This window comes from Pocillopora damicornis, chromosome 14 (assembly GCF_964200805.1).
Source record: "Pocillopora damicornis chromosome 14, jaPocDami1.2, whole genome shotgun sequence".
Lineage (NCBI taxonomy): Eukaryota > Metazoa > Cnidaria > Anthozoa > Scleractinia > Pocilloporidae > Pocillopora > Pocillopora damicornis.
The window spans coordinates 359,435-377,509 of NC_142683.1; the positions used below are offsets into that span (position 1 = coordinate 359,435).

Here is an 18,075-nt window from a genome sequence, read left to right on the forward strand (position 1 = left end):
TACCTTAGTTACTCTTGCTGAAAGAATCGTTCCAACATCCCCAGCTCCGACGAAGGAGAGAGTCCGTTAGCTCTTTCTGCACGTGTGCGTAAAGATAAAGCTTGAGAAGTAGAGGAAGAAAGAGAATGCTTACAGCTGCCGGACATAAACCCTAACGCCGAAGTGAAATAGCCAGCTTGTGACAAAATCCGTTCCACGTTCTTTTGCGATACAGAGTGGCGTAGCCATTTACACGCTATCTCACTATTATCAATTCTACAGAGCTGCAATTTCCAGATGTTCTTTTGGGCTTACAATTCACAGTGTTGTGTTACTTAAACAATATGTTTAGAAAACCTTGCCGTTACTTTTGAAGTTAAATCATAAATCAACTCAGTATATCTGTATGTACATCAGACTGAACGAGACATCGGTAAGTTTTGTTTATTAGCTTCGAAAAATTCGGCAGAGCGATGGAGTACATGTTAGTAATTATGGACTTATACGAGAGGAGGAACTTGTTTCATATCAGTGAAAGGAAAATTGAACATAGGTGAAGTTTAATAAACATTGAGAGTGGAAGGTACGTGTATTGACTTTGACGCAACGATTCGCAGATGTTTCGTTAAACATGTATACCAAGAGTTTAGCTCCTCCTCTGTTTAGTTTAAAACCTATATAATCCAGCCACGATGAAGAATTAATTTCATAAGGATTCTCCTTGCAGGATGCCAACGTGTCAAAATAGTTCAAACAAGTTGTGAAATTTCAAGCAGGTTGTATCTCCGCGGTCAACCACCGCCCTTTCGCGTGCACTCTGTATTAACCCCACGAACGGTAGATGACACTTTACTAATCGTGTTATAACAGGCTGGGAGGGCGGTGATGGGTTATCTGTGAATAAAGAGGAAAGATATTAATACATTCTATAAGACGACCTTCTTTCAAAAATAGCTTAGTGCTACAGATATAACTTAAAATGTATAGGCTTATCATTTTTTAGCAAAATACAGTTATTTTAGTTACTATCTTGCCCTTTCGGCAACGCAAGAATATAACATGTAGGAAATTTGAGTCGTCAGTTAGTTTCGTTTCAGTATATCAAGAGCTATCTATCGGTTTCTCAAGATGCAAGCTAAACAATACAGTTTGGACTGGAGGATGATTATAATTTGTTCCAGGGTAATAGCTTCCTTTGGGGGTTTGAACCTTTGAAATAAGCTCTCAAGAAAATGGATATTGTTTCTGTCTTCTCTCAATCACTGACAATCGAAATGTCCGAGGCTTCGCAGGAAACCCTTTGGCACAATAATTATAAAGTCGTTAACGGTGTAAAAAGCGGAAAACCGATACTCAAAGACGTCCAAGAAAGATTAGGACATGCTATCTGCGCGGGAGACAGGAGGAAGAGGGAGAAGCCTGGCACCCTTATGTTTTTAAAATAGTCATACATAAGTTAGAACTCCTCAAGTCTTCACGTGGAAGTTTTTCATAATGTAAATCACTAATATAAGGTTTTAAACCGGCCTTTCTTCAAGTAAATGTGTCACGTTGCTGGGTCTGTTTGTTTTGAGCCCACAGTCTCTGACAAGAGGTTTGTAATGCTTTACTGACTCTCATAATTTACCCCTGTAAGCATGACATGAATGAAAATAATTTGATTTAGATAATAAAGGTGTCAACCCTGGATGTAAAGAGCTCTAGGGAACTATTCAACATGCCTATGCCGGTAAGTTTTCGAGCCATGTTATGTAATGTCAACAAAATGGGTTGTGCAGGCTTCAATCGATGAAACTCCTATCTCCCACTCGCCGAAAATATATTGGTTTGAATGGAGAGTCATTCGTAGGTCATAAAGACTCGTTGCAGTGCTTGATTGCCAAGACATTCAAAGAGTGCAGTGCTTGATTGTCAAGACATTCAAAGATCAACTAAAGAAAAGCCAGAGGTAGAAAAACAAAAAACCAGAAAACACGGTTATGGTTGCCTGAAAAACTTATAGAAGTGCACTGATGTAAACTGAGAGGTCAGGTTCACCACAAGCGGAAGATGACCGTGTAACTCAGCCGCTTCGGTAAGTACGAATGTATGAATAACAATTGAATAAAATCTGTGTATAGAACAACGTTTATGACGTTCAGTTCTGACACGTGGCAGGATATAAGGGTGTCCCCTTTTCCTAGGAAGCAGTTCATGAAGGGGATGACTACTATCTGTAGTTATCTTAACCCATAGCGGCCTATCTTTGATTTTAATTACATCAATAAGTCATCAGAAAAGGAGTGGGAAAACCGTGTTTAGCACGAAAAAAGCAAACTAGGTGCTCAGAATCCAGGATTTGTTTATGTGCTTTGTAATTGAGGAAAAACTGAGTATGTTAACATTTCCAGCCCGTCTACACTGCTGAAAATGCAGAAGATAATTTTAGCTACTCCTACGCCTCGTGGCAGTAAACTTTATTTCGTATTGTTTAAGAAAAGTTTCGGGTTATTGCTCGTTTGTTTTGTAATTAGCTTCTTTTCCTGAAATGGTAATATTTCCACATTCGTAGACGGCAACGTCCGGTTTTTTCTTTGTGCTCTTTCGAAAAGGCGACTAAGTAATTGTTTGAAATGTTTGCGCGAAGACTTAAGGGATTATATCGTACAAGGAGACCATGTGTGAAAAGTCTCTTGTCGCCAGGGGGGTCGACAGGTCCACGCAATGTAAATGTTGTTCAGTATAATCCAGACCACTGTCAACAGAGTGTTTCTGCATTTCATTTCCAATTAGTAATCCACTCCCAATCAGCCAGTGGTACTCTTTATTATAAATATGTCGGCCTATTGTTTCATCGTTGAATTATTTGCCACAGATCTGGCTCAGAACACACCACTTTTATGCATTATCACACATGAAGAATTAATAACTTTTCGTCCGTTTGGCGATTTAAAAAAAAATAATACTTCTTTTTGTTTTTTGCTATTATTTTCGATTTTAAACAGTATTTCTGAATTTACAACTTGAGCTTGAGTGGCATCTTACACGCTTGAAAATCTTGCCCTCTTGGCATTGTTAGTGATATCCCGCACGTGGTAGCCTCGTTTCCGCAAGGTTCGTGGTGAACTGGTTTGGACCTCAGCTTCCAGGCCTGCATATGGCGGCGATAGCGGCTTTGTCAATGCTCTAGTGTAGCACGCTTTTGGTGTAATTTTTGCTCGAAGAATGCCACGGAAGGTTGGTTTTATAAATTAAATAGTGTCGTAGAGTGGCAGATGTATTTTATGTGCGAAAGGTGTAATTTCAATGTTTTGATTTCATCGTGCAGCAGCAATTATATGTTTGTTAGGAACTTGGCCCTACTTTCTTTATTTTTTCACTGTTTGTTTGTCTCTTTCCTTCTTTAACTAGTGTTGATAATTTGGAAGCGAATAAAACATCACTCTGTTCTTGAATTTCCAGAGGAAGTCAGCTGTATTGAAAGAACCAAAAGTTTTTACAGAGACTGAAATACAGGAGGAGCAACAGAAAGAGAACTCGGTAAATGAACAAGGGAATGAAAAACTCTCCACTGAAACAACAAATAAACAAGTTCCTGATCCCTCTTCCCCTGAAATTGTTGAGGAGGCCTTTACTGCAGAAAGATTATTTGAGTATCAATGGCCTCCTGACAGATCAGGAGAGTATTATCTTCTGCAGCATCAAGTGTGTCAGTTTCTAGAAACAGAAGATCTTGAAGAAAGAAATCCAGGTGAGAGATTTTGGCTATTTATGTGTTAAGAATAATTAGCTAAAGCAACTGAGTATGAAAAACTGTTTCTCCATTATTCCAGTCAACTTTGTTCTTAGTACAAGGCATAAGGCATTTCCAGGGACTTACTAGACATGCCCAAATATTTCAAAGGACACTGAAAAAATTCCTGAAAACTTATGGAAGAGCTCTGATGCAACCTGGTATCCAATGCTCTTCTCTCTGACATTAGAGGTCTCAATGAAAGAAAACTCCTCCATTACTAAGACTTTCTTATAAACAGTGTAGCTTAGTTTACTTAGTGTCGCATACATGTAGGACTACATTGGAGCAAGTTATTTTGGTAGGGCTGATAAGGATAGAGCTGCTTATGTTTTTCTTTTTTTTTTTTTTTTTTTTTTTTTTTCAATTTACCAATTTCTATTTCCAAGGACTCAGACTGCGTTCTGTTTGTGGTATTTGCTTTAAGGGTTATTTTGTGAATTTTTCTCAGATTTAGAGAGGCACGTTGTAGTGGATGATGAAAAACTGTATCTTAAAGAGCAGGGAGTCATCACTGATGAAACACAAGGTACATCTATCACTTGTTAGAGTTATCCCTGAACTCCCAAGATCAGATGTTAATTCTCCCCTCCAGCTGCTACAAAAGTTCCATGTAAGCTAGTTATGAGAATTTGGTGTTAGACCAAGGCAACAACTTCTACCAGATAAACTTGAGTTTTCTTATAACCTGTTTGCTTAGTCTTGAATGGATATTAGTGGGAGAGGTTACCGGTTAATCACTTTTTGGAGTAAAAGGGTTAAATGGAAAATTATAATTTGCCCTCTATTAACTTCTTGAGAACTGTACAGTTGTATTTAGTGCCTTTGAACCTGTCAATGATCCAAGAAATTGCATTAATTTTTCTACACTACCTTATACCACTAACACCCTTGTCCTCATCTGCTTCTATATTTCAGAATTAACAGCTTATAAGACTGAGGATGTTTGTCAAATAATGATAGATAGTTTTCCCAAAAAATATAAGGTAAATGACTTTAACCTTTTATACCCTGATATTAGTATGTGTTTTCTCCTTACTGCTCTCTGTGCATTTGATATGGTGTTGATAAAGAGAATTTTTCTGACAATTATGAGCTTCTTTAGTTTGTGATTATTTCCTTCATTCTCGTGACCTAAATATGTGATTCAGGGGTGATATTGTAAGGAGAAATTAGATGCTGGTCACTTTTTGGGTTCAAAGAGTTAACAGTGTCAACAAAAAACTGATAATGATATGAATGGGTTTGTATGAACACATTTTCAAAAAAATTTGTGACCAAATTTCTTATTCACAAAAATTTTTACAGGAATATATCAGGGTGGCTCATGTTAAGGAACGTCAAAGGATAATTCGAAAAGCAGAAGAAGAAAAGGTAAATGGTTTTAAAGGAAAGTAAATACATGTACATTGGTTCACTGATTGATGATCCAACAGACTCTAATTTTAGAGCAAGAAAATCTTTTTGATTGAACTCTATCATATTTTGTGTGGCATCCAGGCAAACAAAGATAATAATACTTAACTACCATAACAATTATAACAAAAGTAAATTGTTGTAAACAATAAGCTAATATGCAAGCTACCATGCAATAATTTCCTCTTCAACATATTTCTTGATATTGAAGTTTCAGTGTTCAATTGCAAAAATTTCTCTACACTGAATACAGTTTAGTTTAACATAAATAGTTTATTCAGTTATATCATTCTTAACCCTTTAACTCCTAGATAAAATTTGTAATTCTCCTCACTGTCAACCATACAATTCTTACAATGTTAGTTCAGAGAATTTAGTATTGGATCAACTAGTTATCTCCAAATTTATATTTTTCTTCATTCTCGTCACTCATCTGGTTGATATTGCATTGATACTGTAAGGAGAAATTCTGTCTTGGTCACTCATGGGAATTAAAGGGTTAATTACTGACTGCAAAAAACTAGCTATGGTTACTATTGGGGGCCAGCTAATATAATATTGATAATTTGAAAAATGAATTAAAAATAGTGGAAAAAAGACTTATATTTGTTGCACATTCCATTACAGAGATCTTTGGAAACTAGAAAAGTAGCAAACTACATCAAACGGGCCATCAAAGATGTGGCAGAGTTCAATGCTCAGTTGGCTCAGCAGAGGAGAGAAGAGAGATGTTCATACTTTGACATGCAGACTCAAGTAAGATCAAATGTTCTTAGGTCTGTACTCAAACCAGGTTGACCACTCAGCAGATGTTTTTTCTGGTTTCCCTGCATGGGAGGATAGTTCATCACAAGGCCACCCCCAGCATTTTCCCAGGCTTCCTTGACGATTGGTCAGAACCCATTAATACTCGCTTCACTCAAGGGCCATAAACCCAAGTAGACAATCTTGGTCTATAACTTACAGTATGGACCTTGAACTCAGTTAGTAGAAGGTGTAGATTTCTTTCTGATTTATATTTATTGTACAAAATGTTTCATATCATACTTTAGATAATCCATGTTCCAGCCAACAAGACAACACGATTAACAAAGCCTTGCACCAAACCAAGTTTATACCCAGTTGCTCTTCTTCCAGGACAATTCCAGGAATACTATAAAAGGTATTAAATGAATTCAGCTTTTGCTGCTTTTTGGTCTAGGCAGTAAGAGACCTTTAACAATATTGAATAAAAATGCTTTTAATCCTTCTCTTTAAACCCTAAAATGACAAATACAGTGGTAAAAAACCCCTTTTGTTTAAAAAAAATATTTCTGTCTGAAGTGGTTAAATTGTGAAAGACTAAAAACTCTGATAAGTAATCTCAATAAAATGAAGATCATGTTTCTGTATTGCCAACATCATTTTTTCCTATGTTTTTTAGAAAGTTCAAGACTTGAAATAATATTGTACATTGTATATACATGTACATGAGCTTGTAACAAATGTTTGTTGTGCACATACCAGATGTTGTCTTGGCTCTTTTTTTTAAAGGCTAGGAATTATTGCAATCATTATTAAGTTGACATATGTTTTTGTGCTTTCCATTGTTTGTTTCAAGGTACACTTCAGAAGAGCTAAACAACTTTCCACTTGGTACTGTTATGGAAATGCCAAAGCCCCCACTGCCTCCAGAACCATATGTACCTCCGCAGCAAGCAGACTCTGAAGAATCAGATGATATATCCTTGCCAGTAGGTTGAATTAGCATTTTTTTTCTCGAGGCATTCACTGTTCAATAGTTTGTTAACCCTTCAACTCCCCAGATCTTCTTGTTAAATCTCCCCTCTAGCAGCTACACATTTCCTTGTAATTAGTTATAAGAACTTGGTGCTAGATCAAGATAGCAGCTTCTACCTGATAAGTTTGAATATTCTCATTACCTGTCACCTGAATAATACATGAATATTATAGGGAGAAGTTTCATGTTAATCACCTGTGGGAGTTAAGGGGTTCAACCTTCAACTCCCAAGATAGAATTTCTCCTCACAACCACTGCTCTATCAAGGAGACAATAGGTGAGAAAAAAAATACCAATTAGGAAATTATTAGTTGATCCAATATTATATTCTCCAAACCAACCTTAGAAGAACTGCATGGCCGTCAGTAAGGAGAACTGCCAATGAGAATCTTGGAAGGATAGGGTTAACAGTACTTTATTTCAGGCCCATAAATTACATAAGTATCCCATGAATATTTCTGGTGCTCATGGTTTTCGCACAAGATTGAACTTTGAAAAATGTTTTCTGTCACTCAGGATTCAACAGCTGAAGAAGGTAGTGATAGCAGTTCTGAAGAGGAAATAGAAGAACCACCTGCAAAGAAAATACCAGGAAAATACAAAGTTAGTACAATTTATAAACAACTTTTGATAATGTATGAATAGAAATTTACAGGTGAAATAATACAGATTGTTGTACATTCAACTCACACTCTGGTTTCTGATTGGCTGAAAGTGTACACTGAATTTCCAAAATCAGCATCTAGGATGTCATCTAGCTGCAGATTATACAATAGTCATGTCAAGGACACTAAAGGTCGCAGGTAGTCAGGTCATGAATGACCATGGTGCATGATTTCCAAGGGTAATCTTTTCAAGTTTGTGCACCTCGTGTTGCTTGCTGATTTGTATATTTTTTAACGAGTTTAGAAATAAATGATGAATTTCACCTATTGTTGGGACCATTTCTTTTTTCATTTTTTGTATAATAAAACAATTATTAGATTCAGTTTTTGTAATATCCAGAATAATCAAGGTCTTGGTAAGGGTTATCAGCCTTCAGATGATTATTCTGGATATCACAAAAACTTCATCCAGTAATTATTTAATATCATCCCTTGATTTTGGATTGGGAGTCTTGGGAGACAGTCAAAAACTTGGGAAAATCTAACGAGTACTTCCTATTAATTATTTTTTCAATATGAATGTTACAATGAAAGCGCATGTATAAAACTCTACCGTCACTTTGACATCTTGTTCACAGCCCCCAAAACGTCCTGATGCACTGTGTGGCATTTGTTTGAAAGGCCCAGATTCAAACAAGAAAGGACTGCCAGAGGAACTTATACACTGCTCACAGTGTGAGAATAGTGGTATGTCTGTGCATGACTGTGTTCTGACTGCTTTGGTTGATAGGCCAATTTTTTGCAGATGTTTTGCGAAAAGTTTTCCTATAGCTTTTCCTGTGAAGTTATACCTATAGCTGTAGAAATATAGCTTTATGATGAATAATTTGCTCTTGAAAATATTGAAAACTATGACCTTTGATTGCTAAGTGTTAACTCTGCAGGAGATTTGTTGCAAGAACAAAATAAGAATTATTTCTTTGTTAATGGTAATTATACGAGTGTAATTTAGCTTGGTTGTGTTTTAGCTGAGATGATGTACTCCTAATTATAAATGGATATTTAAACTATCTTGGCTGTACACGTTCACTATGTTATCTCCCTTGCTGCAACATCTATCAGTCTGTATTTAAAGAATAGCCCTGTGAAGGAATTGTGTAAGTGCGAGACATACTGCAGTAAAACTTTGTTATCACAGGAACACTAAGGACTTTTGTATTTTGCACAGGACATCCCACATGTCTGGACATGAACACCCAGTTGGTTGTAGTAATCCAGACATATCCATGGCAATGCATGGAATGTAAAACTTGCATCGTCTGCCGCGACCCGTTTGATGAGGTAAATAAAATGACATGATCGAGTTTAAGCAGTACTTACTGTACGCGTACAGAATGTTTTGAGATCTGACGAAGGTGCATCACATGTCAGAGGTATGGAGAAGAGAGTATTATTAAGGATTATTTACTTTTTGCCACAGTAAATGGTTTGATGGTCCGGGTGAGGGCAGTTGTCCTGAGAAGAACTGTTGCCGTTAAAACTGACAGACGTTTCAACAACCTAAGCGGATGTCATCTTTGAGTCTAGGGGTCTGATTCACGTGACTTTCATAACATTTTTCACTCAGGTGGTCAAAACTTCAGTCACTTCTACTGATAACAGACCTTTTCGTGCCTTTTTAACATCCGGGCCATTAGACCACAAGGTCGAAAACATTTTACCAGCGACGAATGAGGAAATTATCGTTTAGCGTTAGTCATTCCCTCTCTTATGTACATCTGCATGATCCAAACTACTCTTATGGTTAATTGTGCTATAATGCAAACTAGCTCCTCTTCCACTCCCTGTGATAAACTTTCGAATTTAAATTACCTTAAAAGTTTGTCTGGAAACAAACTCATTTTGAAAAATGAAACATCCCTCTGCCCTCACGTTCACTTGCTTGACCGCACGAGTTATCAACTCGGACGTAAAGTTTAATTCTAAGGTCTTTGTTGACAGGATAAGATGTTATTCTGTGACGAATGTGACCGTGGATACCACAGTTTCTGTGTGGGACTCAAACAGATACCAGTAGGTAAGTACGTGTAAGTGTGATCATGGGTAATAGTTTCCAGTTGTGTTTCTTGTTAATCTTAGTGAAAATCGGTGTCCATTGTATGAGATCAACACACTGATTGAAATGTAGCAATGATGTTACAGTTTTACAACCCCACTAAACGCGTTGAAACTTAAATTTTACCTCGACAAGACCTGCAGGGAAGGACTTCCTGGGGAGGGGAGGAGAGATGGGGTGAGAGGAGGGGCAAATAATGAGGAAGGGAGGGGAGAGGGGGTAAACACGCACGATGAAGACGAGGCACCTTTTACCAAAACTATGAGTTCTAAACTGGAAAACTAAACAAGCCTATAGAGAGAACGAAAGTAGACGCATTTTGCAAATCAACGGTGGGTGCAAATCACTTCTCTGTTACACCGTTGATTGTCCACTGTGTTGGTTTCTTTCATCAGGTCGGTGGACATGTGATAAGTGTGGTATGTGTGCATCCTGCTTGAGAAGATCCCCAGGTGAAGGCCCAACCTCTAGATGGAAACACGAGGTTTATATAACTTTACCTTACAGTTTTACTCCCTTTTACCGCAACCAGCTAATGAGTGCTTTGACGTGTATCAGCTAATTTGGTTTTGTATTTGCTCCACAGTACACCAAACCACGAGACGGATCAGAAGTGCAGTTCTTACAAACCTTGTGTTCTGCTTGTTCCAGGTATAAACGGTTACATTATGCTATTTCTTGAACGCTGCGTGCAGTGTCCACGTATTGTACACGCATACAGAAAGTAAACGCATTTTACATGTGTGGACTTGCTGAAATTCCTGTAGATACTACGCTATCAAAGTAAGAATAAACGTTGGTCGAATTTTTAGGGGCGATCGATTTTTTCCCTTGTTTTCAGGTTGTAAAGGAAACGTTGCTTATATGCTTTATGAATGACTTACATGATGGTGGTCCATTGTTCTCCCCTATTTTTACTTCACGTACATGTTGATGTTACCTTTTCCATTGTTCCTCTCACAGGTTGTTCCGCGCAGGAAACTTCTGCCCGGTTTGCTTAAAAGTTTACCGCAATGACGAGTCTGATTTGCCCATGGTGTGTTGTGACATGTGTGACCGCTGGATTCACACAGGTTTGACTGAACTGCTTTTTTACCCTTATTTAATTTCGATTTGGAAGACATTACAGCGCCGAAGCCCAAATCCAGAAGTTTGGGTTCCATGTCACAGTGTTGTATTCTTGAGAAAAACACTTTATTCTCGTGGTTCCTCGTTTCAAGCCACTTAGGAGTATAGCTGGGTTCCGGTAAACTCTGGGCAGTTACCTACGGTGGAAGGAGCATAATTGCTAGTTGTTTATACTTTGAAAACCAAGGTTATCTCAGTTAGGATGGGTTATGCAATATGCATCTTGTGTGCTGATTGTTATTAATCACTTAAATCATATACAGAGCTTAAAAACTTTTATGTAAGGTTTATATACAGGTTTGTGACAATTCAGGTGGGAAAAGAACTATTTGAACTTTAGTTCCTCTTACGTTACCTCAGAAAATGTCTAAAGAACAGTGTGGAGAATATGCATACTGATGTTAGATTGCAAAGGGTTCACATTGCACTTTTAAGAGGATGGTTTTCACCTTTCAGATTGTGATGGTATCGACGAAAAGGCTTATGCACAACTCGCCCGGACGAAAAGCAAGTACAGCTGTGTCCTGTGCCGTGGAGAGAAGCAAGAAAGAATGGATTCTTTTCACAGAAAGAACAGGAGCAAAGCTTCATGAAACTTATACAGATTTTACTTTTCTATTTATGACTTACTTTTTAACTTATTTTTGTGTCCTCTTGTTTGTGCTGAATTTCTTTTTTTAGGGAACTGGTGCTGGTTATACACAGGTTCAGCCAGGTTGTCACTCTATGAGGGATTGAATCCAAAATTTCTGTAGCATGGAACGAATTCGCTTTTGTTCGGGGCTGGGTGGCTTTCCGTGTGGGGCAGTGTACCTCTCCTAGCACGAAAGGGAAGAAGGGAGTGGGGAGAGGGCGAAGGGTGAGGGACGGGGGGGGGGGGGGGGGGGGAGGGGACGGAATGCTTGAGCATCTTTGAAGCCCAACCGAAATTGTGTGTTACTATTCTCTTGGAGCTGTGGCAGACACTTAATATAAGTCCGAACCACAAGAGAGAAAAGATTCAATCTTTAACATACAGTAGATGATTCTCTGAATACCTTAAAATGCTCTATCAATTTGCAATCATCGTAGAGCAGAATGACTTGCATTAAAGCTGCAACTGTTTTGCATTTAGAGAGGATAGGAAAGGGGGAGGGTTCAAGGTTGTTCGATGGTATTAGATGTTGCTTGAACTTCTTCTGAACGTTAACTTTCATGTCCTAACGCTTTTATTGAACGACAGTTGTGGCACCATCGAACATCCTGGTTTGTTCTGAACCCAACTGATGTTCGACCGACCCTATTGGGCGTCACGAAAAACTGGGATCTCAACCACATCGTAGTTTAAGAATGTGTTTACACTTTCAGTAGCAAGCACTCGTTGTTTTGTAAAATCTCTCTCGAATCCCCTCTCAGTCCTGCAGTGGCCAATATAATATGTAATGAACTGGGTACGAGTTACTCCATTACCCCTGAGCAATTTTAATGGCTGGGAAGAGGGGGAATTGGTACCAATGAAACACTGATGAAGCTAAATTGTAAAATAGTGTACTCCCTAAAAGACTTTAAACTCCGAAATCACACCTGTTTAGTGACACATGGCACACATCCTTTCTGGCCAAATAAGGAAGTGCTCCCCCCCTCAAAAAAAAAAACTTCTCAGAACCTCTAATGATTACCGAATGATTGGTGAATGTGTAGACGAGAAAAGAAATCTTAAAGAGCTTTAAGTTTTCCTTTTGTATTGATCTTAAATGTATCTACCTTTTGATTGCTAAAAATGTAACAAGCGTCGTAAACTGAATTGGAGAAAAGCATCGCTTACACGAAGCAAAAGATAACAAAGATGACTCAAAACTAAAAAGTGAAGACTTGTTGCTCATTGAAGAAACGGAAGGGGGGAGGGGGGGCGTCGCCAACCATTTCTTGTCTCCGAGATGACCATTTCAGTCTTCAATAGAAATAAACGTGTTTAAAAACCTCTAAATGTGAAATTTATGCTAGCTAATATACACTGCGGCTAGTGCAAAAGCTGTGTTCTTTAAATCGTATGTACAACATTCTGCTTAGTTTTTTTCTTGAAAAAATTGCCTTCGAGGATTCAGCCGATTCCCGTGAACTTCATTCAGCGTGCTTTCTTCCGTACTCCTTGAAATATTCGGATACCTTCGGCAATCTTCGTGCGATACTCTATTCTGGATATTCCATTGGCGCAGACGAATCATGTTCACCACTGTTTCGCGAAAATCTAACAGTTGTTGAACAGTTGTTACATATGAGTCGGTGGGTACGCTTGCTCACCAGGTCTATTCATATGCATGTAAGGTGACGCCGACATGTATGAACAGTCAGAGTTCGGACGATAATATGGCGGGGGTGCCGGTGCAGGGGGAGGGTGTGGGGGAGGCATAAACACCGGACCGGAATTGTTTGTTAACACAGGAGGGGTGGGGTAATTTTGACTGTGTGTTAGCGGGGTAGATGCTGGCCCATTCCACATGTTATTTATATTTGCGCTGCAGCTGGGGAGCTGGTATGGAGAAGGACTTGATTTCTTTTGTTCAATTTTGGACGTCGGAATTGTTCCTGGAGGTGATTTCTTCTCGAGTTTTCGTTTATTTTCCGCAGCTTTGTCCAGTTGGCGACATTTCGCTCTTCTGTTTTTGAACCAAACCTAAATCGGTGAAAAGTGCAATTAGTACACTGAGTTTGATCACAATGCTTACAGTTCTAAAACATTTTGCTTTGGGTTACGATTTAACCCCCACTACCTACTTCAAACCTATCCAGTTAACTTACCATACCAGTTAACAGTAAGAAGTGTCCTACTACAATAATACCTTAAAGCCAACAAGCAAAGTAATTCTCATAAATACTCTTGTAAATAACGTATTAAAATGCTAAGGAGAAAATACATATTGATCTCAGCTAATGCAGAAGCACGTCGCAATTTGACCTTTTATTATTCAGTTCATCTAAAATCCTTGTTTAATATGTTTCCCTAAAGAGTGACTGGCTTCCAATTTCTCCTTACAAAATCACCCTTGAACCAAATATTAGGGTCATAAGAATAAAGAAAATGATCACCAATTCAAAAAGCTCCAGATTATCGATCAAATTCTCCTTGCTGGTAACGTAGGAAATGTTAAGATGCCAGTGTAGAGAATGTGATTAGTAATGGAGAGTAAAGGGGGTAAATCTTTGTAATTTTGATGCATGCTTGGTCCTTTTTGGTGTCATCTTACTCTTTTCATGTTTGGTTATCTTAGTAACGTCATTTCATAATTTTATTAAATTCAAGGTTCTCTGTCATTTTGAAAATGTCTCCAGTTGTTGTGATAAAGCCCATTGTAGTAAAAGAATTTTCACTACTAGTCTTTTCTCTCGCATAACGATACTGGCATGGGTTAGGGTAGCACGGTTACCTTTGGTGTGGTGTAAGTGAAATTTGTCGCCTTCTCCAAGAGGTCTATGGCCAAAGCATGGTAAGAGAAAAGGCTGAAATCCGCTTTCCCGAAAAATTGGAGATATGAATAATACGCGATGAACAAAAAAGAACCAAACCTAATGTAAAGTTTAAAGAATCAAAAGACAAAAAAAGGTATCATTTGTACGCTGTCGACTAATGAGTCAGGCAGGGATAACGAGTTGGCTCAACCATTATGTTTGAATGTATTTTCAATTGTGTGGCATATCTCTGACTGCACCTCAGTTGCTGATGCACAAATAAGACAGTTTTATTTTTAGCCGTAATTAACCAATACAAGACATCCTGTTGGGTAACCACGGCAAATTCTTGCGGTGAATAACTTTTCTCTCATAAAAGGTGAAAAACAAAAATCAAAGTGGAATCTCCGAGTGCTTATCCAGATCTTACACCTGTTTAACCTCGTACCCAGGCTGCCAAGGTTGGTACCTGTCAACATGCCTTATCTTTCGCTCTATCACTGATATCCTGATCGCATTTTCGCTGGAATATGTCTTCGTTCCTTTGTGGATTATCCAGACCGGTGATACGGGATTTACCCCACAACTGGGATTAAGGGTTTTAAAAAATGTTTTTGTCTGGCGAGGAGCAACGAGTCCCTAAGTGAAAATTGTGTGTTACTGCTTCCGTTGTCCTCGAAAAGCGCACTCCCTTCTAGCTGCTTCAATTTTTCTCTTAGATTAGTTAGGAGAATTTGGTTTTGAGTCTCAAGCTAATGATCTTGTCTCTTCTCGTCATTTGTTTGCCAAAAGGTGTATATGAAAAGCTTTAAGGATCAGAGGCGAAACTAGCCCTCTATACAAGAAAACCATCACACAAGGAAGAAATTCTCTTTTGCTTTCATCAGAATGATCACACTCTAAATTCACGTAGAGTCTAACAGTTAGTATCTCCCCAAGTATCACAATTAACAGCGATAAATGAAAGAACAGCTTATTGTTAACATTTTTTGAGACGGCAAAGCATCCAGCCCTCACAAAGTGATCGCTAAGAACACATCCAACTCAAAGACCAACTATAACCCAGTTTTTCTGATATTACTGTTAGCAACGACAGCTCGTCTTCGTATGGAAAACATTCCTGTATCATATCACGACTTTCAAATTCTAAACCTTCTTCATTCAAGGAAATGAAAAGATATACAATATAAGAAATATTTTAGGATAAAGTTTGAGAAAACTAGTGTTTTATAATGCATTCAACAATTACTGATACATCCAACGATGTTGGTATTGTTTTATCATCAGAAATCTCTCAAGACATTTTATCCCGGAAAATTAAACCCGAATTCGTGACTTGAAATTCCGTGACTGTTAAGGCCAGACAGTTTTTATCGCCAAAAGTCTTTGTTGAAAGTAATCCTCGCTGATAGATCACAATTGATAAAAAACTTCTTGTTCCTTTAAGCTAATTTAGAGGACTAAGATCAATTTCCATTCTTCTATGACATACGAAAAAAAAATCAAAAGTATTCCTTTGTTTGTACGATATCAAGCATCAAGCACAACTACATATCTTCGGAAACATATTGCCTCTTTTGTCTCCGTTAAGCTAATTTAGCAGCTTAAGATCAATTCTCTACTTCCATTACTTGAAGCAAAAAGCAAAAAAATAACAAGTGTTCCTTTGTGTGTCGGCTATTCAGAGCAGGTATATATCTTCGAAACCACATTGCCACTTTAAATTTTAATGTTGTGTTTCCTTTGCCCATTTGTTTTATGAGGAATTACGGAATGGTATTTCCTGAGATCGACTTTATAAATGCATCAAAAACCAAGGTTAGGGTGTTGTCTTTTTTGAGCCCCTGGAGAGGCAAACACAAAGAGAACTATTTTAAGACTGTTAGCTAAATATATAGTGACGAATCATGATGGCATCCTGGAGCAACCTCGCAGAAAAAAAAAAAATGGTTACATAAACTGGTAGAAAAGGCATACCTTCAAAAAAAATAAAACGATGTAACTATGGAAAAAATGTAGCGTTTGTCATTTTTTTAACCAAAATGTCATGTTACTCTACGTAATTTTTTTCTTTGATACTATAAAGAGGCAATGACAACGGGTCAAAAACTATCTAAAGCCGTTTTTTGATGATAAGGAAGACGTGTAGAGGAATTATCTTCGTTATTAACTCACGACAATCAATATGAACCAGTGTCTTTTGTACGCCTGGAAACTCAATGAAACATATCGAATATATACAGAGGTACGTTGTAAAAGCAACACCCAAAGATACCTTGAATAAATGAAATTTGAATCGTCGGCTCCTTTTGTGGTAAACAAGTAAAATTTCCCATGCCCCAAAGTACCGTAAATTTTGACGGTGGACAGTTTAAAAATACACGGGCTAGTGTGCGGGAAGATCTGATATTTACGGCCTTGAGAAACATCAGAGATGAAATTGACCCTCCATTATAGCTAGATTATCATGAAACATTCATAAAAGCTATAAAAAAAAAAACATAAAAAACGTAAAAGATTGCTTCTACCATCTTGTGGAATTTCAAGAACTCGCAGAATGATTAGTTAACAACTAGTCACTATGTATAATTACCTTCTCTTACCTATTGTTTAATCGTTCTATATTAAAACTTTTATGGTCTCTTTTGCCTCGTGTTATTATATTATTGAGTGTTGAGGCATGCAGTCACTAAAATAACCTTAAAATGTTAAACGGTGATTTTTAACATGTCAAAGTCTGGAAGGGTAGCCAGCTTTGACAACAAGAAAAGAAAAGACATGATACGATTCTCCTTCTCTGCATCCGTAATTCGAAAGGATCATTATTTTCATGAAATGTGAATTAACTTTACAACCAGCTTTACATACCCAGTCCCTGACACAAACTGATAGAAATTTTCTTCTCGTGATTTTAGATTTTATTTAAGAAGCACGCTGATGAGCAAATATAGAAGAAATTAATGTCTTCTATCTTGTATTCGCTGAAATATACCAGTGAGGCCAATATTTCACCACATCATGGCTGATATTGTAAAACGGGTAAAAGAAAAATATCCAGCTTGAGATGGATTCCATTCTTCCAAACAAGAAGTGATCAATGCTGATGCTCTATCAATATAGTCTCTCATTCAAATATCGTAAATGTAAACAGAAATGGAGTTCTTTTCGTTGTTGTTATTTTTTTTTATGAAGGAAACATTTTGAGAGTTGAAATACGTCATAGTGAAAACATGCATTGACTAGAAGCCGCATGCAAATTATTACGGTAAATTAAAAAATTACGCACAATGTCGGGAGCTAAATGTAGCCACTGTGAATGTTTCTTTCCTGTATCTGTGTTTGAAGCAAATACGTACTGATAATCTTGAATTTGATACACTGAATAATCGTAAGACCTCTACAAAATACGCAACTTTAATACATCCCTCAATTTTCAGTTGTCTGTACATCTGCAGGGCATACAAAGAGTAATTTACAGATGTGTTTATTACTAGGGCGGGACCCAGGTGTCAGCTTGTCAGCGGTCTCTCCACTCCAATCCCCCAAAAAGGCTATCTTGGGAGATTAGGGCGTGGAAATTACTGTCACTTGCGCTAACTAAACGGAGGGTGTTTCTAAATTTACATGCCACCCTTCCCTTACATCTCTACCTTTTGCTCATGGAAAAATATGTGAATAAAGGGAAAACAAAATACCTGCACTCTGCTTTCTGGAAGGCTTATTTTCATTGCGACTTCTTCCCTCATGAAAATGTCGGGATATTTTGTTTTGCTAAATAACTCTTCTAGGATTTCCAGTTGGGCCTTGGTGAAAGTCGTTCTCTCTCGACGCTGTTTTCTCGGGTGCGCTGTAT

The 18,075-nt window shown here is 37.8% G+C and overlaps 2 protein-coding genes across 6 annotated transcripts in view; one reads left to right on the top strand and one right to left on the bottom strand.

Moving 5' to 3' along the window:
* Positions 1–1,459: 1,459 nt before the first annotated feature.
* LOC113671566 (PHD finger protein 10) lies at positions 1,460–12,762 on the top strand. Of its 2 annotated transcripts, XM_089194071.1 has the most exons (17): positions 1,460–2,053; positions 2,964–3,195; positions 3,421–3,709; positions 4,203–4,280; positions 4,670–4,737; positions 5,060–5,125; positions 5,795–5,923; positions 6,220–6,329; positions 6,768–6,900; positions 7,464–7,550; positions 8,191–8,299; positions 8,781–8,893; positions 9,554–9,629; positions 10,064–10,152; positions 10,255–10,319; positions 10,632–10,741; positions 11,253–12,762. In XM_089194071.1, the coding sequence occupies exons 2-17, from the start codon at positions 3,184–3,186 to the stop codon at positions 11,387–11,389; spliced, it is 1,671 nt and encodes a 556-aa protein (XP_089050197.1). In that variant the 5' UTR covers positions 1,460–2,053; positions 2,964–3,183; the 3' UTR covers positions 11,390–12,762. The 2 variants fall into 2 exon arrangements, 1 of the variants encoding a protein (XP_089050197.1); XR_003446267.2 differs by lacking the exon at positions 1,460–2,053 and having other exon boundaries at positions 3,047–3,195; positions 10,064–10,120.
* The window catches only part of LOC113671441 (homeobox protein OTX2), a 28,629-nt gene continuing 23,050 nt past the window's right edge, over positions 12,497–18,075 (bottom strand). For all 4 annotated transcript variants that reach the window (XM_027187636.2, XM_089194081.1, XM_027187635.2 and 1 more), the window contains 2 exons: positions 17,918–18,069; positions 12,497–13,449 (listed from right to left, as the gene is read on the bottom strand). In XM_027187636.2, the coding sequence (XP_027043437.1) occupies positions 13,045–13,449; positions 17,918–18,069 (557 nt within the window). In that variant the 3' untranslated portion in view covers positions 12,497–13,044. The remainder of the gene's footprint in view (positions 13,450–17,917; positions 18,070–18,075) is intronic.

Excerpts from the sequence above, each read along its gene's own strand:
- LOC113671566 (XM_089194071.1), top strand. Across the intron at positions 5,126-5,794 it reads GAAAAGCAGAAGAAGAAAAG|AGATCTTTGGAAACTAGAAA; the intron begins GTAAATGGTTTT and ends ATTCCATTACAG. Across the intron at positions 6,901-7,463 it reads CAGATGATATATCCTTGCCA|GATTCAACAGCTGAAGAAGG; the intron begins GTAGGTTGAATT and ends TCTGTCACTCAG.